This window comes from Canis lupus, chromosome 17 (genome assembly GCF_003254725.2).
Source record: "Canis lupus dingo isolate Sandy chromosome 17, ASM325472v2, whole genome shotgun sequence".
In the NCBI taxonomy this organism is placed as follows: Eukaryota; Metazoa; Chordata; class Mammalia; order Carnivora; family Canidae; genus Canis; species Canis lupus.
In genome coordinates this window covers 60,585,589-60,612,720 of record NC_064259.1, presented here as the reverse complement: position 1 = coordinate 60,612,720, position 27,132 = coordinate 60,585,589, and the positions used below count along the sequence as shown (strand labels likewise).

The following is a 27,132-nucleotide window of genomic DNA, read 5'->3' as shown; positions in this document are numbered from 1 at the left end:
CTCCTTTCAGTAAACCATAAAAAGATCCTGTTATTCTTGCCAATGGGGAATGAGTGTGAAAAGATTTCTCACTGTGGTCCTAATTTACATTTCTCTAGTTTCATCTCATCATGTTGATCATCTCTTCACATATTTATTTGGTCATGTAAGTGTCCTCTTCTGCAAAATACACATTCATATATGTTGCCCAGTACTACATCGAGTTTTTGTGCTTTTCTCATTGATTTGTAGAGTTCTTTATAAATTCTTGAAATAATCTTTTTCATGTGTGTATGTTGTATCTTCTCCTGCATCATTTGTCATCTCACTTTATTAAGTGACTTGATTTTTAAAAATTTCTCAGTTTTGGGATCCCTGGGTGGCGCAGCAGTTTAGCGCCTGCCTTTGGCCCAGGGCGCGATCCTGGAGACCCAGGATCGAATCCCACATCGGGCTCCCGGTGCATGGAGCCTGCTTCTCCCTCTGCCTGTGTCTCTGCCTGTCTCTCTCTCTCTCTGTGTGACTATCATAAATAAATAAAAATTAAAAAATAAAATAAATAAATCTTTAAAAAAAATTTCTCAGTTTTATGGAGTCTCATTTATCAATATTTTAGTGCCATTGTTTTCTGTATTAAATTCTTATACCCAGAATCAATAACCTATTCACTTATACTTTCTACTACGAGATTCTAATTTTTTTATTTTGTCACTTAAGTCCTTAATCCATCTGGAATCAATTTTTCTAAATAGTATGAAGCAGGGTTCTATTGGTATTTCTTTTAAAATCAAGAATACTGAAAATCAAATTTAAATTGAATTACCTATAAATAAAAATATTCTGCTTTTATAGGATAATCTGGGAATTCTGAATGATCTAGAATTAACCTCCCACAGTAAACACCTAGAAAACTGGGGAAAACATAGGAAACATCTATTTTTGGATACTGGATAACAGGCAACTAAGAACTGTGATTCCCTGAGAAAAGAGAAACAAACAGGATGAGCCTTAACCATAACCCAGGCTTTCTGTCTAGAGGTAACGCCTGCACTGCAGCTCAGACAGGGGCATCCAAACTATGGCAACTTCACTGAGTTGTGGAGAAAAGAGTCTAGGTAGAGTTCAGATAGGCCAAAGCAGGTAGGATTTGTAGGACAGAATACACAAGAGGAGGCAGCTAGAGACAAGAGCTCTAGAAACCTGCATAGGATCCCCTTGAATTCTGGTTAAATAGTAATTTGAACAAAGAACTATTAAGGGTGAGCTATAAAAATAACAATTACTGGAGTTCAAAGAGCATCTGGAATCATTTGACTTCCCTCCAGCTAGAATAAAGAGAACTCCCTTGAATCTCCAGGGCATTCAAAAGAATTCAAAAGGGTCGTGCTTTACAAGTAGAGGTGAATTAGCTCTGGAGTAAAAGCTACTCTATGCTCACCCTAAAAGAGCTTAAAAACAAACCTGAAAAGGGATCAAAGTAATCTGTAAGTAATTTAACTGCATGCCAGAATAAAAGAAAGAAAGAAAGAGAGAGAGAGAGAGAGAGAGAGAGAGAGAGAGAGAGAAAGGAAGGAAGGGAGGGAGGGAGGGAGGGAGGGAGGGAGGGAGATTCTTTAAAGGAATATAACAAAATCTAATACAGAATAACATTAAATTAACAGGGTCCAATATCACATCAAAAATTATCAGACATATAAAGAAGCATGAAAATTTGACCTATAAGCAGGAGAAAACTCCAGGCAATAGAAACAGAACAGACAGAAATAAAAGTAGTAGCAGACAAATATATCAAGCAGTTATCTTTGGCTGCTTCTATCTAGGATTTAGGAAACTGCAAGAACAGTAATCCCACACCAGATATAAGAGATTTCCCATGCACGTGCAAGTCTTCCCCCTGGGCCTCTTGTGCTCACAATAAAGACTAGGGACAGAGCAGGACATTAGAAATGGGCTACTGTGGCAGCCTAGGCATGAGAGAGGTGATTGGCAATTGTTGGGGGACAGACACAATGCCCTATCTCCCCTAGACCCTTTCTCTTCTATTAAGCAAAAGCCTTAAGTCTTAAGGTGATGGGCAGCAAATCTTTTCATACAGAGGGCAACTGGCAAAGATCCATTGCTTCTGGAAAAAAGTAAAGCAAAACCCCTCTACTCCTTACTCCTGGTGAGAGGCAGGAAATTATTGTAGGCCCAAGTTCCTATATTGATACTAAGTAGAGGTCTGCTATAGCTGGGGAGGGACAAGCAACAATTCCAAGACTAACCACAGACACACAGCAGAGTTTCACTGTGATAAGGAAGAAGGGCAGAAAAATGAAAAAAGCCTCACTCCCAAGACATAGGCAGAGAGTATCTGTAGACCTGTCTAAAATGGAAGCTGGCCCAGACAACAGAGAACCCCTACTACAAATCTGGTCTAAATAAAAAGCAAGAACAGTCCACCAGTGATGGAGAGGCAAAGACGGAGAGAACTTGTCTGTGGTGCAGGCATGCAGGCGTGGCTAAAAGCTGGGAGGGAAAGGTGAGCAGAACACAGAAAAACAGAGCCTCTAATCCCAGCTCCTACTCTAAGCACAAAGCAGCCTATTATTAAAGGGATTTGAAGCCTATGGCACAATAAAGGTACCAAAAGCCAAACAATACCCAAATTGAACCTACTGACTCAATCCCCTAACAGAAGACATATGCATATTTTTGGGTTCAAATACTATTTACTTCAGTCTCTACTTTTCTACACATGATGCCTGGAACTCATTCATATTTTATAGGACAAAAAAGGAAGACAAAAAAACCCCACTTATGTCAAGAGACAGGCAATCTCAGAGATAGGTGTCAAATCCATCAGACAGGGACCTTAAAATAACCATGATTCATACATTAGAAGATCTAATGGAAAAAGCAGACAACATGTATAAATAGATGGAGAATTTCAAAGGAAATGATAGAAGTAAAAAACTCAACATCAGAACTGAAGGATTTTTCTGACAAGTTCAACAGTAGATTAGACATAGCTGAGGAAATAATCAGTGAACTTGAAAATAGGGTAATAGGCCTGGGGGGAGGCAGGCCGGGTCTTGCTAGGTTGGGTGTGCATGCAAGCTTGGGCAATGTGACTCGTGCAGCTGGGGCCTATGTCCGGGTGAACATATTCTGTGCAGTGTTTACAGTTCTCTCCCCTGTGTGGCTGCAGCTTGGGCCTTGCCTGATCAGCTCAATCATGGCTTCAGCTTTGGAAGAGCTACAGAAAGATCTAGAAGAGGTGAAGGTACTTCTAGAAAAGGCCAATAGAAAAAGAGTATGTGATGCCCTTAAAGCTGAAAAATCCAAGATCAAGATAGAAATCAAGAACAAGATGCAGCAGAAATCACAGAGAAAGGCAGAACTTTTTGACAATGAAAAGCCAGCTGCTATGGTTGCTCCCATTACAACAGGATATACAGTGAAAATCAGTAATTACAGATAGGATCAATCAGATAAATTTGTGAAAATTAAATTACCTTAACTGGAGTTCAAGTCCCCACTGAGAATGTGCAAGTGCATCTCACAGAGAAGTGATTTGATCTTTTGGTAAAGAATCTAAATGGGAAGAGAGTTATTCCATGATAGTGAACAATCTCTTAAAACCCAGCTCTGTGGAAGGCAGTTCAAAAAAAGTCAGGACAGATACAGTTCTTCTTTAATGTAGAAAGAAAGCAGAAAACACACAGTGGGACTATCTGACTCAGATTGAAAAAGAATGTAAAGAGAAAGAAAAGCCCTCCTATGACACTGAAATAGATCCTAATGAGGGACTGATGAACCTGCTAAAAGAAATTTATGAAGATGGAGATGATCATATGAAGTGAACATCAAAAGAGAAGCAAGCCAAAGGAGACACAGAATTTTAAGACTCTTAAAGTCATTTTGGGAACTGTGATGTGGAAATATTGATGTTTCCAAAAAAGAAATGTTGGTGAGCTGCACGGATAACTACTTAACAGCTGCCTTCTAAGTAAAGACAGTGAATTCTCCCATTTCCTCCTGGAGGATTTATTTAAATAAAATATGCTTATTAAACATTTCCTCTAAAGATGGTTTCCTTAGTAATCTGGACATTTGTATTCTTGTGTGAAATGTAAAAAAGCATGTCTTGCCTAATGATAATGCCACATTGTGCATGTTTTTGTTCAGCTAAGAGGTAGAAAAGTTCTTGTTTGCCTATAAGTTCCTGAAAATCAGCTCCCACCAACATAAGAGTAAGTAAAAATAAAACCTGAATTTTTGCATTAAAAAAAAACAGGGTAGGGACATCTGGGTGGCTCAGAGGTTGGGTGTCTGCCTTTGGCTCTGGGTGTGATCCCAGGCCCCGGGATTGGGTTCCACATCGGCCTCTTTGCAAGGAGCCTGCTTCTCCCTCTGCCCATGTCTCTGCTCTCACTCTCTCTCTCTGTATCTCTCATAAATAATTAAATAGGATCCTATTAAAAAAAAGAAAACAAAACAGGGTAATAAAAATAAAGCAAAAAAAGAAAAAAAGAAAAAATAAATAAAGCATCCAAAAGCTGTAGGACAATATTGAACAGCCTAACATACATGTAATTGGAATCTCAGAAGGACAAGAGAAAAAGAACACAGCTAAAGAAATATCTGGTGAGGGCAGTCCCGGTGGCTCAGCGGTTTAGCACCACCTTCAGCCCAGTGCATGATCCTGGAGACCCATGATCGAGTCCCACGTTGGCCTCCCTGCATGGAGCCTGCTTCTCCCTCTGCCTCTCTCTCTCTCTCTCTCTGTGTCTCTCATGAATGAATAAATAAAATCTTAAAAAAAAAAAAAAAGAAATATCTGATGACATACTGAGAATTTTTGAAAAATAGTAAGATATCAAACCACAGATCTATAAAATTTAGGAAACTCCAAGCAGGATAAATACCAAGAAAGACTTAGTTTTGAAGTTTAAAAACTTTGAAGGTAACTAAAAGGGGCTAAAGCATTACATAGAGAGGAACAAAAACTAAAACAAGCAGGCCTCTCACTTCTCGTCAGACACTATGCAGGCCAGAACAACAGAGTCACATTTTTAAAGTATTGACAGAAAAAAAATCATCAACTCAGAATCTTATACCAGGTAAAAATATCTTTCAAACATAAATGCAAAATAAAGACTTTTTCAGACCAACAAAAGCTAAGAGAATTCATTGCCAGCAAATCTGTACCATGAGAATATTAATGGAAATTCTTCAGGCAGAAGGAATAGGCGACCAGATGGAAATTGAATTTACACAAAGGAATGAAGGGCACCAGAAATGGTAAATATGTGGTTAAATATAAAAGAACTCTTTCCTCATTTTTAATCTCTTGAATTGTTTAAAGCAATGATAAGTAACATGGAATTTATAATACACATGGAAGTAAAATATATGACAACTGAACAAATGATGAGAGAAGGAAATGATATATGCTGTTGTAAAAGTCTTTTATTATATGAGAAGTAATACTGTATTATTTAAAGGTAATACTTCTAAAGATGAATACCATAAACCTGAAACAACCACTAATAAAATAAAACAAGTTTATCTGTAATATAATATTGGGACATAAACAGAATCATTATAAAAATACCCCAGGGGTTCATGGGTGGCTGAGTCAGTTGAGTGTCTGACTTTGATTCTGGTTCAGGTCACCTCCAGGTTGTGAGATCGAGCCGTGCATCAGGCTCTGTGCTGGGCATGGAGCCTGCTTGGGATTCTCTTTCACTCTGCCCCTCCTTGTGTGCTCTCTCTCTCTCAAAAACAAAACAAACCACACAGGGACGCCTGGGTGGCTCAGCGGTTGAGCATCTCCTCTGCCTTTGGCTCAGGATGTGATCCCAGAGTTCCAGGATGGAGTCCCACATCAGGCTCCTGCGTGGAGCCTGCTTCTCCTGCCTCTGCCTGTGTCTCTGCCTGTGTGTCTCTCATGAATAAATAAATTAAATATTGAAAAAACAAAAAACAACAAAAATGAAAACAAAAAAAAAATCTCCACTGGGGGGACTGCCTGGCTCAGTTGGTAGTGCCATGCGACCTTGATCTCAAAGTTGTAGATTTAAGCCCCATGTTGGATGTGGAGATTATTTAAAAAAAAAAAAAATTCTAAAAAAATACTCCACTAATCAAAAAGAAGGCTGGAAAGAAGGAAAAAAGGAATAAAGAACATAAGATATAGTTAATAAAGAGTAATATGGTAGACTTAAAGCTGACTATACAATAATTAAATGAAATTATAAGTAGACTATACATTCCAAATAATTATTGTTTTCATTGGATATCTTTTCCATTCACTTAATTTTTACTTATCTAAATAGATGTACTTAAGGTGAGTGTCTTAGGACAGCATATACTGTGTCTTGCTTCTTTATGCAATTTGGCAATGAAAATTAATAGCTACAAGAAAGGTGAGGGGCACCTGGGTGGCTCAGTCGGTTAAGTGGCAGACTCTTGATTTCAGCTCATGATTTTGGGGTCTTAGGATGGAGCCCTGTGTTGGGAATCCATGCTCAGTGGGGAGTCTGCTGGTGGGGGGGGGGGAGAATCTCCCTCTCCCTCTGCCGCTCCCCCCTGACCCCACTCATGCTATTTCTCTCTCAGATGAATTTTGTTGTTGTTGTTGTTGTTGTTGTTGTTTTTTGTTAGAGACACACAGAGAGAGAGACAGGCAGAGGGAGAAGCAGGCTGGGAGCCTGACGTGGGACTCTATCCCAGGTCTCCAGGATCACACCCTGGGCTGAAGACGGCGCTAAACCGCTAAGCCACCAGGGCTGCTCCTGAATAAATTAAAAAAAAAAAAAGAAAAAGGTGAGGTTAGTGGCTATATGATAATATCAGAGAGATTTCAGAACAAAGAGTATTACAAAAGCTAAAGAGATGTTTTGTAACATTAAAGGGGCCAATTCATCAAGAAGGCAAGTTTCTTATACATTAAAACAAAACAAAACAAAACAAAAAACATTGATAGAACTGAAGAGTCCTCTACAGAACAACCTTCCAGTAACAGTAACTATAAACTCTGGACAAAATGCAAAATCAATTACTTAAGAATTCTGAATACTACACTTAAATGCAGGCAGGCTGCAGAGGGTTGGAGACCCCCACGGGGCTGGGTGGGGTGGGGGGAGTTCCTGTTTTCAGGGCCTTTGTCCTGATAGTAGGCAGCAGTCACAAAGTAACCTAAGTTCGGAAACCTAAATTCCAGCAGAAATTCTGACATTTGTTGACTGAAGGGAAGAGAGAAAAGATTCTAGGCAACTGTAACTGCCACCAGAATGAATAGGGTATTCCAGAGGAGAGAAACAGAGAAAAGGATGCCTTAATTTTGTGAATGAACACCACATCCTTCTCACACTGATCTCTCTCTGAATAATACACATGCAGAATTGACTTAAACTAGCACAGAAAAGTCTGAAAGAATTGAACTAGGGGCATAGCTTACAGTTAATCACCAGGTAAAATAAAACATCAACATTTCCCAGGGGACCATCATAGAACTCTGGGCCTACACAATGCAACATTCACAATATCCAAGATACAATCCAAAGTTACTCTCTGTACAAAGAACCAGGAGGCTATTACTCATTTTTAAGGGAAAAGACACTAAACAAAGGACAATCTCAAAATAACATAAACATTGAAATGTTCACATATAGAGACGCCTGGGTGGCTCAGCAGTTGAATGTCTGCCTTCGGCTCAGGGCGTGATCCTTGAGTCCGGAGATCGAGTCCCACATCGGCTCCCTGCATGGAGCCTGTTCTCCCTCTGCCTGTGTCTCTGCCTCTCTGTGTCTCTCATGAATAAATAAATAAAATCTTAAAAAAAAGAAAGTTCAGATATAACCACTGGAACAGAATACAGAAATAGAACTATATATATATATATGTTCAACTGATTTTCAACAATAAAGCCAAGGTATTTCAATGAGGAAAGGATATTCTTTTTTCAGCAAAAGTTGCTGAAACAGCTAGATATCTATATGGGGGAAAAAAATTTTAACACTTATATACCATACAGTATTGATACAAGAATCAACTCTGAATGGACCTCAGACCTAAACATAATAGTGAAAACTCTGACGGAGCCACTTCTTGGAGAACAGTTTGCCATTTCCTCAGAAGGTTAAAACATAAGAGTTACCATATGACCCAGTAATTTCACTTCTATGTAATATACAAGAGAAATGAAAACATGTATCCACATAAAAAATTGTATACATATACTCCAAACAGCATTATTCATAACAGTCAAAAAGTAGAAATAACTGTTCATCAACTGGAGATAAATTAAATGTGGTATGTCCAGAGAATGGAATGTTACTTGGCTGATACATCCTACAACATGGATAAACTCTGAGAACACAAATGATTTCATTACATGGAATGTCCAGAATAAGCAGATCTATAGAGACAGAAAGATTTATAGGGAGCAGATGGGAGGTTTGGAGGATTGTGGCTAAAAAGTATAGTGTTTCTTTTTGAGGTGATGAAAATGTTCTAAAATTGACTATGGTAAATGGCTGCACTACTCTAACAAAGGGAGAACCACTGAATTATATACACTCAAGGTATACAATTGCTAGTATGTATCACACCTCAGTAAAGCTATTACAAAAACAAAAATAAAACTATAAAACTTTTGGGATGTCTGGTTGGCTCAGTGGCTGAGCATCTGCCTTTGGCTCAGGGCGTGATCCCTGAGTCCTGGGATTGAGTGCCACATCGGGCTCCCCTAGGGGAGCTGGCTTTTCCCTCTGCCTGTGTCTCTGCCTCTTTCTCTGTGTCTCTCATGAATAAATAAATGAAATCTTAAAAAAAAAAAAAAAAAAACTATAAAACTTTTACAAGATAGTGTCCCTGGGTTAGACAGATGTCTTGGAACATGAATTATCCATAAATGAACAAAACAGACAAACTGGACTTCATCAAAATTTAAAATTTCTGTTCTTTGAAAGATACTGCTAAACAGAAAATAAAAAGGGGATGCCTGAGTGGTTCAGTGGTTGAGCGTCTGCCTTCAGCTGAGGGCGTGATCCTGGAGTACTGGGATCGAATCCCACATCAGGCTTCCTGCATGGAGCCTGCTTCTCCCTTTGCCTGTGTCTCTGCCTCTCTCTGTGTGTCTCATGAGTAAATAAAGAATATCTCTCTGATAAAGGACTCCAGAGACGCCTGGGTGGCTCAGTGGTTGAGTGTCTGCCTTTAGCTCAGGGTGTGATCCCAGGATCCCAGGATCGAGTCCCACATCAGGCTTCCTGCATGGAGACTGTTTCTCCCTCTGCCTGGGTCTCTGCCTCTTTCTCTGTGTCTCTGAGTAAATAAATAAAATCTTAAAGAAAAAAAAAAAAGACTCCAAATATATAAAGAACTCTTAACAACAAAATAAGAAGATAAACAATTTAAATTTTAAACTGGGAGGGGCACCTGTGTGGCTCAGATGGTTAAGAGATGAATCGTCTGACTTCAGCTCAGTTCATGTTTTCAGGGTCCTGGGATCAAGCCCTGCCATCAGTTCCACACTCAGTGGGGAGTCCACTTCTCCCTTTTCCCCTGCCCTTCCCCCCACTCATTCTTTCACTCTGTCTCTCAAATAAATAAAATCTTTTTTTTTTTTTTAATGGGATAAAGGGATGCCTGGGTGACTTAGTTTTTTTTTTTTTTTAATAATTTTTATTTATTTATGATAGTCATAGAGAGAGAGAGACAGGCAGAGACATAGGCAGAGGGAGAAGCAGGCTCCATGCACTGGGAGCCTGATGTGGGATTCGATCCTGGGTCTCCAGGATCATGCCCTGGGCCAAAGGCAGGCGCCAAACCGCTGCGCCACCCAGGGATCCCCCTGGGTGACTTAGTGGTTGAGTGTCTGCCTTCAGCTCAGGCCGTGATCCCAGAGTTGCAGGATCAGGTCTCACACCGGGCTCCCTGCATGGAGCCTGCTTCTCCCTCTGCCTGTGCCTCTGCCTTTCTTTGTCTCTCATGAATAAATAGATAGGAGCTTTAAAAATAAATTAATTAAAATTAATTAAAACGAGGGGATCCCTGGGTGGCACAGCGGTTTGGCGCCTGCCTTTGGCCCAGGGCGCGATCCTGGAGACCCGGGATCCAATCCCACGTCGGGCTCCTGGTGCATGGAACCTGCTTCTCCCTCTGCCTGTGTCTCTGCCTCTCTCTCTCTCTCTCTCTCTGTGACTATCATAAATAAATAAAAATTAAAAAAAAAAATTAATTAAAATGGGAAAAAAAAGTTGAACTCTTCAACCAATGAAAATATAAGGATGGCTACTAAGTACATGAAAATAAACTCTGGGGTGCCTCGGTGGCTGATTCTATTAAGCATCTGCCTTCTGGTCAGGTCATGATCCTGGGGTCATGGGATGGAGCCCCAAGTCAGGCTCCCTCCTCAGTACAGAGTCTGCTTATCTCCCTCTTCCTCTGCCTCTTCCCACCACTTGTGCTCTTTCCCTCTCTCTCTCTCAAATAAATAAATAAATAAAATCTTAAAAAAAAAAAAAAACAACTCATCATCATGAGTCATTAGGCAAATGCAAATTAAAACTAGAAAGAGGGGGATGCCTGGGTGGCTCAGTGGTTGGGCATCTGCCTTTGGCTCAGGTCACGATTCCAGGGTCCTGGATCGAGTTCCGCATTGGGCTCCCTGTGGGGAGCCTGCTTGTCCCTCTGCCTGTGCCTCTGCCTCTCTCTCTCTCTCTCTCTGTGACTTTCATGAATAAATAAAATCTTAAAAAAAAAACAAACTAGAAAGAGATACCACTAGAATGCTTAGAATTTAAAAAACTGATATTACCAAGTGTTGAAGAGGTTATGGAACAACTGGAACTCCAACTGGAACTCCACTGCAGATGAGAATGTTAAGATCGTAAAGCCTCTTTGGAAAAGTTTGACAATTTGTTATTTATAAGGTTAAAGTTTCATGTGTCATAGGATCCTGCAATTCCACTTCTAGCTATGCAAGAGAAATGAAAACATACATCTACATAAAGCCCCATATATTAATGTTATTTCATGTCACCTTCAGTCATAATAAAACTGGAAACAACCAAAACATGCATCAACAAGTCACTGGATAAATAAATTGCAGTAAAGTTTATCCAATTAAAAATTAACTGCAATTAAAGGAACAAACTACTGATATACGCAACACGTATCAACCTTAAAAAGACTACACTAAATGAACAAAGCCAGACACCAAAAACCACTTATGTGATTCTGTTGATCTAACATTCTAGAAAAGGCAAAATATACTAACAGGAACCTGATAGCGGTCAATAGGGGTAGTATTATGGGGAGAGGACTGACTGCAAAAGGTCAAGAGGGAACTTCCTGTGGTGGTGAAAATATTCTGTATCTGGATTGTGGTGATGGTGATTAAAAACTATGTACAGGGACGCCTGGGTGGCTCAGCAGTTGAGTGTCTGCCTTCAGCCCAGGGCATGATCCTGGGGACCTGGGATCGAGTCCCGCATCGGGCTCCCTGTGTGGGGCCTGCTTCTCCCTCTGCCTCTGCCTGAGTCTCTGCCTGTCTCTGTATGTCTCTCGTGAATAAATAAATAAAATCTTTAAAAAAAGAAAGTAAAATAAAGCTACGTACATTTACCCAAATTCATGAAACTGGACATTTAATGTAAGTGAAGGTTTTTTTTTTTTAATTTTTTTTTTTAAATTTATTTATTACAGTCACACAGAGAGAGAGAGAAAGAGAGAAAGGCAGAGACACAGGCAGAGGGAGAAGCAGGCTCCATGCACCGGGAGCCCGACGTGGGACTCGATCCCGGGTCTCCAGGATCATGCCCTGGGCCAAAGGCAGGCGCTAAACCGCTGCGCCACCCAGGGATCCCTTTTTTGTTTTTTTTTTTAAGGATTTTATTTATTCATGATAGTCACACAGAGAGAGACAGAGAGGCAGAGACACAGGCAGAGGGAGAAGCAGGCTCCATGTAGGGAGCCCGACGTGGGATTCGATCCCGGGTCCCCAGGATCGCGCCCCGGGCCAAAGGCAGGCGCCAAACCGCTGTGCCACCCAGGGATCCCCTATGTAGGTGAATGTTAATGCAGATACATTATGCTCAATAACGTTGATTTTCTTAAAAGGGATAATTCATTCCTTTTCTCAAGTCTACATACATTCCCAAGGTCTCAGCATCTAATCTGTTCTACTTTTAGGAGCTGACCTTGGTTTCTATGTTTTACATGCCTTATGGTTCAAAACATAGCACCTCCAAAACACAAAACTCTAAACTTTGGGTAAATGGCTTTGGGAATCCATAGACTAAGCTGGAGAACACTGTGCTACATGCTATCATCACCAGCTAAATTACGAATGCAGTCGAACATTTTTACATCCTTCTGAACTTTTCTGGCTTCTTTGCTCGCTTTTCTCATCTCCCCACTAAGAATTTACCATAAATGTCCTGTGGCTCATTCCTATATGGGAAACAAATCTCAGTTTCCAAGACTGCAACTTCAATCAGTAGTTCAGCTTGAAACACATGTAGTCTGTCTGCCAATATCCAACAGAACTCACTGCACTGTCTACAAAGAATAATGAATTTCTCATTATATCAACAATCCTCAAATAATCAAAGGCAAATAAAGCATACTTCAGTTAAGAGAAAAAGTTTAAAAAGAGAGAGAGAAAGGGAAAAAGTAAGTAGAGTAGGTTACCAGCAGCTATTAGGTTTTGAGGAACAAGCAAAGGCACTCAAAAAAGGGGCTGGCACATATCACCCAGAACTCAGGGTGGACTTTCCTGCATATCTACAATAGCAACAGGTTGGAAATATATAGAATAGTTCATGTGAACTGTATTCAGAGTATAATGAGGAGCTTGGGGAAAACTCAAATTAATCATTCACACAGGTATCTTGAAAGAAAATGAAAAAGAACAAGATGTGGTGGAGAGGAGTGTAGGGCACCTGTAGATTCTGATGTGGACAAACTCCATATTACCCAAATGTTTTGGGAGACACCATCTTTTAAAACTAGCTCTATAGCTCTAGAGAGTCAACAGTAAGCGAGAGACTGCTATTAGCAAATAGATATGGTGATCAAATAAAAACAAACAAAACCAACTTGCACGTTTACAAAAGACCAGAATGCAAACATAAAACTGTCTGGAAAGAAAACGAATTTATATTTAAGCAGAAATAGAAATTGTTTCCATTAGTGTACTTTACCCCTTGCAAAACATCATGGTCAGTGTCTTTTATTTATGTGTGAACCCACCTTCCTGGTAGATGAGCTGACCTAGGTTGTGGTGATTACTTTTAGCACTCTAATATATATTATAAATGACAAGACTGGGTGGGGGGGGGGAATAAAAGCTCAATGTTTTGAGGATTGAGTTGGGCTGACACTCACCACAAACTTCTCACCATTCTGCTCCACATGTTTGTATGTGGGGACCGATATGGGCACTGCTTGCTTTTCTGTGTAATCATAAAATGATTGTCCCAACGAGTCGTCACTGGGATCTAGGTTATCTGCCTCATGTGGAGGTACAGATAACACTGTCAAGATCAATTCCTTCTCGCCTGCTCGGATCAGGTCCACCACCTGCTTGTGTGTCGCCCCCTCAACATTCACGCCGTTCCTAAGGGGAAAAAGGGAAAAAAACAATCCCATAAACCAGAAGGGTCCAAACACCTTATATCTCCACCCTCCTGCCCCCACTCTAGTGTCACACAATATGAACTATAAAATCAAGATTAATTTGGTTCCACAAAAGCTGTTTATATTTTTATAGATCATAATGTAAAAAAGTGTCTGTGAATTTATGGCAGGAAGAAAAAATGGAAACAGGTGAGAGGACCTGCCCTTCCTCTATGCTAGAATCCCACACATAGCTTCAGGAAAGCACATGGTGAAGCTGCAGAGGAAACAAAGCTTTCAAAGCTAATTTCCTCATCCTAACCAAGCATGTATACAACACAAAGTGGCTTTTAACAATGCTGCTATTTGAACTGTACTTAAGTTCTTTTTAAACCTCCTGAAATTTCTGTTAGAAGAAATTTTTTACAAAATGCATTCCTATAATCTGTAAAGACTCAAAAAGTATGACTTAAGATCATTCTTATATTTAGATCTGATTTCACCCTGTCTATCTCCAAATCAGTCAACTTAATTTACCTTCATACCAAGTCTCATCACCTTGGGAGTTAAATGTTATCTATCTTCATACACACAATTTCTTCTATCACTTGGTTTTTAAAAAGGCAATTTTGAAATGTCATTATCTGAATCAACTTCCTTTGTCCTCTCAATCACATCTCTCAGCATTTTACCTACTCTTCTTTCGCCTCTGTGCTATCTCACTTAAAGCCCTGTGTCATCAGTTTAAACCAAAAAAAATCTACATCTTAAATTATATAGTAAATCAACCTACTCATTGTCTTCCCTGTTTCACTGGATAAAAGGCAGCAACTAGGAAAAGTACAAGGTTTAAGAAAGGTAATTCTGTCAAGAAAGATGCTGAGTCTCACAAAACTCACTTAGCAAACTGAACTACTTTCCTATAATGCTGCCCCTTCCTGCTGTCTCAGCAAAAACCACTAGGCAGCTACCTGGCCTGCAGGTTCCCTCCATGGCTATCCCATGAGAGTTAGGAAACATACACCTGGCCTTTAGTCAATTTGATAAAAGCTTATCTACCCTTTAGAGTTAAGCTCTTTTCAGTTCCAAACCATTAGGATTTTTCCTTCCTGAAAATGATGCTAAATTTAGTAACAAGTTTTCCACAGACTTTTCAGTCACTAGAATTGTCTCTATCAGACTCTGGTATCTGAAACATCCATTTATATAAACAGAACAGGCAGGAGATCACTCAGCTAAGCCTCTTTCTACTTGGGTTTAACAATCTAATCAATAAATTCAGCACTCTAGACATTTCACAACCTAAAGTCTAACACAAAAATATTCAGTAATTTTACAATTGGCTAGCTATAGAAGAAAATAAAAGCACCCCTTCCACTGATGGAAATTTGAATATTTAAAATTTGTATCAGGTCAAACTAGAAATCAGAAAAAAATGGTCAACTCTGATCACAGAGCCAGATGATAAGAGAGAGAAAATGGGCTTTGAAGCTATGGGTTCAAATCCTGGCCTTGCCTTTAGAACAGGCACTGGTCTTCACTAAGTCATTTAAAATTTCTTATAGGGCAGCCCCAGTGGCACAGCGGTTTGGCGCTGCATGCAGCCTGGGGTGTGATCCTTGAGCCCCGGGATCAAGTCCCACATCGGGCTCCCTGCATGGAGCCTGCTTCTCCCTCTGCCTGTGTCTCTGCCTCTCTCTGTCTATGAATAAGTAAATAAAATCTTAAAAAATAAAATAAAATTTCTTATAATTGTTTTCTGCATTTGTAATATGGGGACAATAATAAGCCCCTACAAGGACTGCTGTGAGGATTAATGTAATGAAACATGTTAACTCGCTGGGAACAATACCTGAACATTTACATCAGAAGGTATAAGGAAGTACTGTGAAGCTGTTGAAGAAATGTTAGCTGAAGAAGAAATGGAAACTTGAAGTTGGGGATTGCCAAAGGATTTCATCTAAATCTTTAGCCTTATTAGTTCTGAGAAAATATTTTGCTGGTAGAAGTAATAAATTGAAAAAGCAAAAATTAGAAATCAACACAGAGAACTTCGTCCAACCCTAAAAATCTTAGCTTACACATGAATATCTTCAGTATTTTTTCAACAAAGCGGGGAAAACTCGCTTTAGAAACTGAACATCAGGGGATCTCTGGGTGGCTCAGTGGTTTAGCACCTGCCTTCCGCCTAGGGCGTGGTCCTGGAGTCCCAGGATCAAGTCCCGCATCAGGCTCCCTACATGGAGCCTGCTTCTCTCTCTGCCTGTGTCTCTGCCTCTCTCTGTGTGTCTTCAATGAATAAATGAATAAAATCTTAAAAAAAAAAAAAAAAGAAACTGAACATCTTGGATACTAAAACAAGATTTTTATGTTAGTACAATTAATTTTATGAGATGCACATTTATGAAAAAAAGTTTAACTATGCTCAAATCTTCATTTCCAGCTCCCCAATTTTTCCCTTTAAAGGATCTTTAATCTGGGTACTCTGTCAATAGGTCAGGGGTTGGTGAACACCTATAGCATTTGTATGTAAAACTGTATTTGTGCATATACATATTTTTTCCCCTGAGGATGGGGTCCACAGTTTCCACTGACTTCAAAAGAGGGCATATAACCTCCAGAAAGGTGAAGAACTACTGCTTTCAATGCACATTTCCTTCACCCATTCACTTAAGTTAGAAAAATACACTGTTCTTAAAGTCACAAAAACAAGCCGTGAAAGTCATCAGAGAAACTTAAGTGAGTCTTATTCCAAGAGCCAGGGAGCAAGGGAGCTTGCTTAGTTTCACTTCTTTATCAGTAAGACCAAGCTTCAAATAGGCTATCATCCCAAGAACCTCTTTATAAACGGGAAAAGAAAGAGAAAGAGAGAGAGAGAAAGGTAACTACCAGTGTCACATTCTAAGCACATTTGCTAATGTTTATATGGTTCAACTACAGAAGGAATGCTATACATTCCACAATTTCACAGAAGGCTAGAAATGCCTTCATTCTTCAGAGAATGAAATGAGGTCAGTAAAAACCCCAGGACGTCTAGTTTCAAAAAAGGTCCTCCCTCCTCAAGAATTAAGAGGCCTTCACAATCATAAAAATGTTTCTGTGATATCTTTTCCACAAGAATGCCACTATACCAAGCTCAAATTAAGTGTGGTCCAATTTGGACAATTCTAAAGACATAAATGTAAACTGTAAGTTCTGCAATAAAGGGAACTTTCAGCAGTAGACTTCTGGTTCAAAGCACAGGTTTTAGACAGGCTTGGGTTTGAGTATCACTTGTGCCATTTAACAGATATTATTCAATCTCACTAACATAGTTTCCCAATCCATAAAATGGTGCTAATAATACCTATGACTAACAGAATGAGAACTAAAATGTGATAAAGCTCTAGAAGAAGGTAACCACTCAATAAATGATAGTTACTCATATATCAGTTGAGCAAGCAGGTTAGTAGTATGTTGGCCTCATGATGACACAAATCCTTTCTACCACCAACCTCCTTTGCCTTTCTTCTGTTTTTGTAATATAATCTAGCTGGAATTCATTTGAAAATAAATGATTGAGGAACGCCTGGGTGGTTCAGCAGTTGAGCGTCTGCCTTTGTCTCAGGGCGTGATCCTGGAGTTCCGGAATCGAGTCCCACATTGGGCTTCCTTCATGGAGCCTGCTTCTCCCTCTGCCTTTGTCTCTGCCAATGTCTCTGCCTCTCATGAATAAATAAATAAAATGTTTTTTTTGTTTTTTTTTAAAGGAAATGATTGAGCTCTCAACTTATGCTGATCCATTACAAGAAGGGAATCACCTTTATAAGACCACTGCATCAGAGAATCAGCTAACCATACACCACACAAAAAGTAACTACTGCCCAATGGGTCCTACTCATTTATATTCTTCCATAAAGAAAGGGCATGGTTTAAACACACTATCAAAACATTTTCAGCAAATATGTGATTAAGCAAAAACAGCAAAATGTTAATTATAAAATCTAGGTGGTAGTTATGCAAGTATTCACTGTGCATTTCCTTCAACTTTTCTGTTTGAAATTTTTCATAATAAAATGTGAGGGAAAAAAAGAAGGCTAGTAAAAAAACTCCCAACAATCCACAAATAAGACTCCCCAAAAATTTTTTTAAGATTTGCTTATTTATTCATGAGAAACACAAAGAGAGAGGCAGAGACACACAGACAGAGGGAGAAGCAGGCTCTGGGCAGAGAGCCCAATGTGGGACTCAAACTCGGGACTGCGGGATCACTACCTGAGCTAAAGGCAGATGCTCGACTGCTGAGCCACCCAGGTGCTGCAAAACCAAAAATCTTGTTTCTGTAAGTAGATGATACCCAAAATTTTCTTTGTGTCTTCAGCATTATAAAAATATACCTAATAATTTTAATAAAATTCTCATTTTTTACATAAGACCAAAATCTGGCCCAATCAGGGGCCTTTAGCTAGCTAATGGGAGTGACTTTAGATTAAGACTTTTACTCAACTAAAAGTTAGCCAGCTGGGGAAATTGTAAAGCTAATATAAACACCCCAAAATGCAGGGGAAAAAAAGTTCTAAATAGTCAGGATTTGTATACTGTGAAGGAAGCTGTATACACTAAAACTATGGATGGAAATATGACAGAGCTAATCACTTAATGTACCACAGCAAGGAGCCATTCTGGATAGTAAGCAGAATATTATCTTGACCCCCTGTGACATTCAAGAAAGTAAATTTTTTAAAAAGATTTATTTATTCATGAGAGACACAGACAGAGGCAGAGACAATGCGGGGACTTGATCCCTGGACCAGGATCACACCCTGAGCTAAGAGCAGATGCTCAACCGCTGAGCCACCCCAGGTGTTCCAAAGAAAGTAAATTAAAGGGCAATTAGTCCCTCAAAGGCAGTCCATTAAAAAAATAGACAATAAATTCCTATAAATGCAAACAATATGATTTGTTTTCAATTATGTAGATTAAAACACTGTGGCTACATGCCCACAAGAATGGCTAAAATAAAAAAAGAGGACAAAATCAAGTTTTGCCAAAGATGTGGAAGAACTGGAATTCTCATACATTGCTGATGGGAGCATAAAGCAAAAACAATCTGGCAATTTCTTATAAAATTAAACACATATTTACTATATGACCTAATAATGCCATTCCTAGGTATTTATCCAAGAGAAGTGAAAACATATCCACACAAACAATTGCAGTTGAGTATTCACTGAGGCTTTATTCATAAAAGTCCAAAACTGAAAATAGCCCAATATCTCTCAATAGGTGAACAGATTAAAAAAAATTGTGACATATTTATGCAATGGACTATTACTCAGCAATAAAAAGGACCAACTACTGGTATCCACAACAACCTGGATGAATCTCAAAAACTGAGCAAAAGAAGCGAGACAGAAAAGGGTCTGATTTATTTGATTCCACTTATTTGAAGTTCCAGAATAGGCAAAACTATTCTACAGTGGTAAAAATCAAATCAGTGGCTGTCTGGGAGACGGGTAAATACTGAATGCAAAAGAACACAAGGAAGCTTTCAAAAACTATAGAAGAGTTCTATATCTTGATTGGGTGGTGGTTAAATGGGTCTATACCTTTGTCAAAACTCAAACTCTGCATTCAAGATGTGTGCATCTGACTGTATGTAAATTAAACCTCAATGAAGTAGATATAAAAATAAAAATTACTGGAGCACCTGGCTGGCTCAGTCGGTGGGGCATATGACACTTTTTTTTTTCTTCAAGATTTACTTATTTGAGAGAGAGTGAGAGAGAACAAACACAAGCTGGGGAAGAGGGAGAAGCAGGCTCCTTGCTGAGCAGGGAACCCAAAAGACGCTTAACTGAGCCATCGAGGTGCCTCAAGCGACTCTTGATATCACGGTTGTGAGTTCAAGCTCCACACTGGGTGTACAGATTACTTAAAAATAAAATCCTTAAATAAATAAAATCTTTAAGCATGTGATTTTTTTTTTTTTTTAAAGCATGTAATTCTTGATCTCAGGGTCGTGAGTTCAAGCTCCACACTGGGTATAGAGATTACTTAACAAATATAATCTTAAAAAATTAAAAATTATTCTACAATATCCTCATTTATAAATGTGAAACAGTCGTCCATCATAATCCCTCTACTACTTTAGATTACTCTGAATAAAGACACTGAAGTACATCAAGCAAATGGACCATACAATTCTTTTTCTGGCTTTTTATTTTGTTTATTTTTTTTTTAAGATTTTATTTATTTATTGAGAGAGAACATGCGAGCATGGGGTAGAACAGAGTGGGAGGGAAAGGGAGAGAGAATCTCTAGCATACTCTGCACTTGGTGCAAGCTCAATCTCATAACCCTGAGATCACAACCTGAGCCCTGAGTCAGTCATTTAACTGACTAAGCTACCCAGGCACCCTTGACCAGTTATTCTTAAAAAATATCTATAAAGACTATGTGCAATATAACATGGAAAAATCCTTACATTATGTTAAATGCAAAATATTGTCTATAGTGATTATAAGCATGTAATATATTTTTGCCCAAGAAAAGGTACAATGTGTAAAATAAGAAAATAGTTGAGTTAGAGTGACTAGAACTATGGGTAATTCTTAAAAATTTTACATACCTGTTATATCTTCAATTACACAAAGCTTTTTAAATAACCTCCCTACTTTCTCCACAATATATCTTTTTGGAAATTGGGTGAAGACTCACAAGTTGGAGAAAAATAGACTCCTGACACATCAGAAGAGTGACATTTCCTTTGACTTTTCACTGGTTCATTGTCACTTAGTGGGTACACAGCAATACTAGACACTAGACCATATAAAAATAAGGAACTACTCTACTGAAATGTGAAAATCTGTCCTTTCCAATTTTGCAGTTAAGTCATCTGACTGGCTTAGATTGGCTCCTTTTCAACTAAGTCGGCCTCCTTGCTATATTACTTAGGCAAACAATAAAGTCAGAGAATATTTTTATTGACTAATTGTCTTAGCAATCATGCTGTACTTTGCCCTTAACTCTTGGGATAAGATATTCAAACAAGCGCATATGCCATGAACATAGTCACAAGAAGTGAAGCTTGGATATGTCTATGCAAAATTACTATTCTGGACCACTAAAGAAATTTTTTGGAATCTGTTTCAAAAATAATAACATTTTGCATCCTACATTTTAAAACAATTTATTGATGGGAAAAGAGAATGTAAATGGCCAAAGGTTTCTAAAATGTTTGAGCTTTTTCTAATCAACAGCAAATCTTATCAACAACTTAAAAAGTTCAAAACGATTATCTCAGTACTTTTACTGTTAACTTACATGGAAAATGAAACAATAACTACATAAATAGGTAAAATTCTTCTGGAAAGCAATTTTACTGGTTATATGCATCTGAAGTCATAAAGATGTTCTTATCTTTTCAACTAAAATGGCATTACTAAAAATTTATCTTAAGGAAAACATCAAAATAGGAGCTCTAAGAGGGCAAGAACTTTACCTTGGCATGTAGACCACTCTCAAATATATGTTGAAAGAATGAAGTAATACTCAACAAAGAAAAGTTGGACTGTTTCCAAATTTCTGTTCTAATAAAAAGTCAATAATAGAGGGATGAATGGTTAAGAAAATTATAGCACAAATGAACCATAAAGCAATCACTTAAAATTACAGAAATGAAGAAAATAATCTAGAAATATGTTTGAGCCAATATTATGCTAAAAACAGATTATAGTAGTAGTTCAGTGGTTAACTATCTGCCTTCAGCTCAGGCCATGCTCCCAGGGTCCCAGGGCCCCAGGGTTCCAGGATTGAGCCCGGCATCAGGATTCCTGCTCAGCAGGGAGCCTGCTTCTCCTTCCTCTCCCTCTGATGCTGCTCTATCACTCTGTGTCAAATAAATAAAATATTTTTTAAAAAGTGGATTATAGGGGATCCCTGGGTGGCTCAGCGGTTTAGCGCCTGCCTTCAGCCCAGGGCATGATCCTGGAGTCCTGGGATCGAGTCCTGCATCGGGCTCCCTGCATGGAGCCTGCTTCTCCCTCTGCCTGTATCTCTCATGAATAAATAAATAAAAATTGTTTTAAAAAGTAGATGGGCAGCCCCAGTGGCGCAGTGGTTTAGCGCCGCCTGCAGCCCAGGGCATGATCCTGGAGACCCTGGATCGAGTCCCACATCAGGCTCTCTGTATGATGCCTGCTTCTCCCTCTGCCTGTGTCTCTGCCTCTCTCTCTGTCTCTATGAATAAATAAATAAAATCTTTAAAAAATCTTAAAAAAAAAAAGATTATAAAATGCAACTTCTAAAAGGTAACAAGGAGAATATCTAGGGTATGGCAAAGAGATTTTATATACAACAACAATAACATGATCTATGAAAAAGAAAATTGCTATGTTGAACTTCATTAAAATTAAAAACTTGGGACGCCTGGTGGCTCAGCGGTTGAGCCTCTGGCTTCAGCTCAGGGCGTGATCCCAAGATCCAGGATTGAGTCCCACATCAGGCTCCCTGTGAGGAGCCGGCTTCTCCTCTGCCTGTATCTCTGCCTCTGTGTGTGTCTCTCATGAATAAATAAATAAATCTTTTAAAAAAATTAAACACTTTTGCTCTGTGACAGATACTGTTAGGAGAATGAAAAGCCACAGCCTGGGGAAAAACATGGAAAATGCATATTTGATAAAGGACTTGTATCCAAAATACAGAAAGAACTCTTAAAACTCAACAATTAAAAAAAACAACCCAACTACAAACTGGACAAAAGATATGAACAGACACACCTCACCAACGAAGATACATAGATGGCAAATAAGAATATGAAAAGTTATTGAACTTCATTCATCATTAGAGAATTGCAAATCAAAACAAGATACCACTACACACCTATTTGAATAGCTACAATAAAAAAGATTTAAGGACACCAAATACTAATGAGGATGTGGAACAAGAGCAACTCATTCACTGTTGGTGGGAATGCAAAATGGTATGGCCATTCTGGAAAACAAATTGACAGTTTCTTAAAAAGCTAAACATAGTCTCAACCACAAGATCCAGCTATCATACTACTAGGTATTCACTCAATTGACTTGAAAGCTTATATTTACACAAAAACCTGCACGTAAGTATTTATACCACCTTTATTCATAATTGCCAAAAACTGAAAGCAACCATAAGTGAATGGATTTACTTTATAAGTGAATGGATAAACAAAACTGTGGTACATCCAGACAATGGAATATTATTCAGTTATAAAAAGAAATAAGTTATCTAGTCACAGAAAGATATGGTATAAGGAGAGAGACCTTAAATGCATATTGCTAAGGGAAAGAAGATAATCTGGAAAGGCTATATAGTATGATTCCAGTTATAAGACATTCTGGAAAACACGAAGATCACTGTGTTGCCAGGGAGGGGGAAGATGAATAAGTGAAGCACAGGGGATTTTTAGGACAGTGAACTATTTTGTATGACAGTGTAACAGCACAAACACGACATAATGCATTTCTCAAAACTTACAGAACTTTACAACACAAAGAGTAAACCTTAATGTACGCAAATTTTTAAAAAATCAGCTAGGAGGTTGAGAGAATCCCAGACTGTAAAAAAGAATCTAACTGTATTTCAAACGTATTTCAAACAACCTCATTGATGGAGGTAGGTACAGACCTAAGTAACTGGAATGAAGGGATTGCACAGAAGTACTATTCTCTAGTCGATAAAATTGCTTCCCCAGGGTACATATTAACAATTGCTATACATGTATACTGGAATTGAACAATTAGGTAAATGAATGGTGAATGTGGGGAGCCAAATTTCTAACTGTTGAATTGGTACAGGTCTACAAGGGAGAGTGACAAAAAGATCCATATGGTAATGGAATTAGAAGTCATGTTTAACTTAATATAGATACAGAAGGTTACATATAGAAATATTTATAGATATGTGATATACAGGGGTTAATATATACACATATATTTTTTGCTGTCAGCTGAGAGGACCTGAAAGAAGTTATCCCCTAGCAGCAACCACCACACCTAGTGCCCAGATCTTGGTTTCTAATACCATTCCCCAATAAAAAGAACTAGGACCCTTTGGAGAAATGGTTGATTCTGGGACTAGGGAAGAAAATATACAAGATGAGCCTGGAGCCTTTTGTAGTGCCACAGAGTAAATAAGTACTCAAAAACAAAACAAAACATTAATGGGGGTTGTGGCAAAAATGCACAGGGGCCAACTGAAAGGAGCTACCAATGGACAAAGCTGGAACAACTAGAGCAATAAAATAAAGCAATATCAGATTATATAGCCCATATTATAAAATAAGTATCCATGAACCCATAATGATATAAATGACTGAAAAAATTAATACATAGGCGAGAAGACACATCCTTCTCCTACACAGAACAATTCTAAATAAATTATACAGGTACTACACTCTAGAATAGGGGAGCATAACTCCCCACTCCTCAAGTGTAGGCTGTACAAAGCGTGACTCTTGTCCAAAGGGTACAGTAGGGCAGAGGGGATGAGAATAACTTTGCAGTGTAGAAACCAGTCAGACGGGGATCCCTGGGTGGCGCAGCGGTTTGGCGCCTGCCTTTGGCCCAGGGCGCGATCCTGGAGACCCGGGATCGAATCCCACATCGGGCTCCCGGTGCATGGAGCCTGTTTCTCCCTCGGCCTGTGTCTCTGCCTCTCTCTCTCTCTCTCTCTGTGACTATCATAAATAAATAAAAATTTAAAAAAAAAAAAAAAAAAAAAAAAGAAACCAGTCAGACGATCAGCATCACAAATCATGATAGTATGAACTAATGAAAATGGTACTTCAACTCTGTAATATTCCTTCCCCCCCCCAAAAAAAAAACCCCTCAGTCTAATTGTGAAAAAAAAAAAAATCAGACAAATCCAATAGTCAGGCATCCTATAGTACACCTGACCAATACTCCTCAAGACTGTCAGTCATCAAAAACACACTGAGAAATTGTCACAGTCAAAACAAGTCTAAAAAGACATGACAAGTAAATGTACTATGGTATTCTGGATGGGATCCTGGAACAGAGAGACATTAGACTAGACACCAAAGAAATGTGAATAAATTATGGGCATAAGTTAGTAATAACATGTCGGTACTGGTTAACTTAAACAAATGGACTTACTCATGTAAGATGTTCACAAAAGGAGAAATTATATGGCAGAGGTGGGAGAAGGATATATGGGACCTGTTTGATTTTTTTTGTAAATCAAACTGTTCTGGAAAATAAAGTATTAATTTTAAAAATTAGATTACAGGTTATACATGATGGTATGATTTCATCTTCATATAAAATGCATAAATAAAACAGCCAAAATACCCAAAGTAGTTTTGTTAGGATGATAAAGTGGGGGTTTCTTTTCCTTAGTCTCCAAATTTTCTCCTACATATTTACAATACTTTTATAATTTAGAGAATGAATTTTATACCACTACACACCTATCAGAATGACCAAAATCCAGACCACTGACAACTCCAAAATGATGGCAAGAACATGGATTAACAGAAATGCTCCTTCATTGCTGGTGGGGATACAAAATGGTACAGCCACTTCGGAAGACAGTCTGGCAGTTTCTTACAAAACTAACTTACTCTTACCATCTGAACCAGCAATTATGCTCCTGGGTATTACCCAAGGGAGTTGAAAACTTATGTCTACACAAAAACCTGCACACAGATGTTTATAGAAGCTTTAGTCATAATTACCATAACTTGGAAACAACCAAATGTTCTTCATTAGAGGAATGGATAAACTGTGGTACATCCAGACAATGGAGTATTATTCAGCACTAGAAATAAATGAGCCATCAAGCCATGAAAAGACATGAAGTAAACTTAAATGTATAATATTAATGAAAGAAGACAGTCTAAAAAGGTTGCATACTGTATGACTCCAACTATATAAAAACTCTGGAAGCAGCAAAACTACAGAGATAGTAAAGATCAGTAGTCACCAGGCCTCAGGGGAAGAGAGGAATGAATAAGCAGAGCACAGAGATTTTTAGGGTAGTGAAACCACCCTGTATATTATAATGGTAGATATATGTCATTATAAATGTGTCCAAATCCACAGAATATACAACACCAAGAATGAACCCTAAGGTAAACTATGGACTCCAGGTAACAATGATGTTTCAATCGATGTAGGTTCGTCAACTATAACAAATGAACCCCTCTAGTGGGATGTTTATAATGGAGGCTATGCATATGTAGGGGTAGGAGGTATACAGAAATCTCTATATTCTCTCAGTTTTGCTGTGAACCTAAAACTACTCTAAAACAAAAAACCTACTAAGTGTTTTAAATTTTAAAAAATCAAGAATGAAATCTCAAAAGAATGTATACCAAACTGGGTCTAACCTCAGGTGTCAAACACTAAAATTCTAAACCAAAAGACTAGGACTTTATCATGACTCCTTAGTAAATAAATAATTCAATAACAAGATGGAGTGAGCTATTCCATTTTGTGTTATGAAAATCAAACAAAGATCTGAAATCTTCAAATCAGAAAAATGCCACAGCTTAGTGGGGTGCCTGGCTGGTTAATTAGGAGAGCACAGGACTTGATCTTGGGGTTGAGCTTAAGCCCCACACTCTGCATAGAGATTACTTAAAACATAAAATAAAAAGCTAGAAAAGAAAAATGCCACAGCTTAAAAGAGTTAAAAGAGTATTTCACTTCCACTTAGGAAGCATTCTTTAGGGACGCCTGGGTGGCTCAGCAGTTTAGTGTCTGCCTTTGGCCCAGGGCGCGATCCTGGAGTCCCGGGATCGAGTCCCACATCGGGCTTCCTGCATGGAGCCTGCTTCTCCCTCTGCCTGTGTCTCTGACTCTCTCTCTCTCTGTGTCTCTCATGAATAAATAAATAAAATCTTAAAAAAAAAAAAGAAAAGAAAAGGAAGCGTTCTATATTTAAATCATTAAAGTTATACAGACCTATGTTCCAGATTGCCAGGACACACCTATTTTATATCTGTTGTCCTGGCATAATTCACAGTCCTCTGTCATTTTCAAGTGTCTTGGTTTGGGTGATAAACTATATATAGTCCTTATAATTTTAGTACATTTTGTCTGGGAGCCTTCTGTTAAAATGCACATGGTTCTTGGGTACTTGCATTTACTAGTTCAGATAACTTGGGGCAAAAAAGTACTTATTAGGAACCGAAGGAATTAGGTTTGTTCATCCCATTGGGAGGAGAGAGGAGAGGAGGTTTGAGACATCAGGTCAATTGGGCTTTAAAAATGTCCTGGGGTGGGGGATGACCTGAGGCTTCTATCTTTCCTTCCCTGCCAACCCCAGTCTGGTCAGGTGCCATCTCTATTTCCTCAGCCTCCCCAGGGTTTACTCCAACAACAACAAATTGTCTGTTCTGCCCATTCCCCACCAGACCATAAATATCTTAAGGGCATGGACTACATGTTATTCAGCTTTCTATCCCCAGTGTCTAATCCCATGTTCATTAGGTAGTAAGCATTCATTCAAACTTTTCCCTGAATGTATGAAAAAATTATTAAGGCTAGCACAAAA

The 27,132-nt window shown here is 38.7% G+C and overlaps 1 protein-coding gene and 1 pseudogene across 2 annotated transcripts in view; one reads left to right on the top strand and one right to left on the bottom strand.

Annotated features, from left to right (window-relative positions):
* The window catches only part of SNX27 (sorting nexin 27), a 73,850-nt gene that overhangs the window by 33,816 nt on the left and 12,902 nt on the right, over positions 1–27,132 (bottom strand). For both annotated transcript variants that reach the window (XM_025452992.3, XM_025452993.3), the window contains exon 2: positions 13,363–13,594. In XM_025452992.3, the coding sequence (XP_025308777.1) occupies positions 13,363–13,594 (232 nt within the window). The remainder of the gene's footprint in view (positions 1–13,362; positions 13,595–27,132) is intronic.
* Positions 3,197–3,911, top strand: LOC112663957 (calcyclin-binding protein-like; annotated as a pseudogene).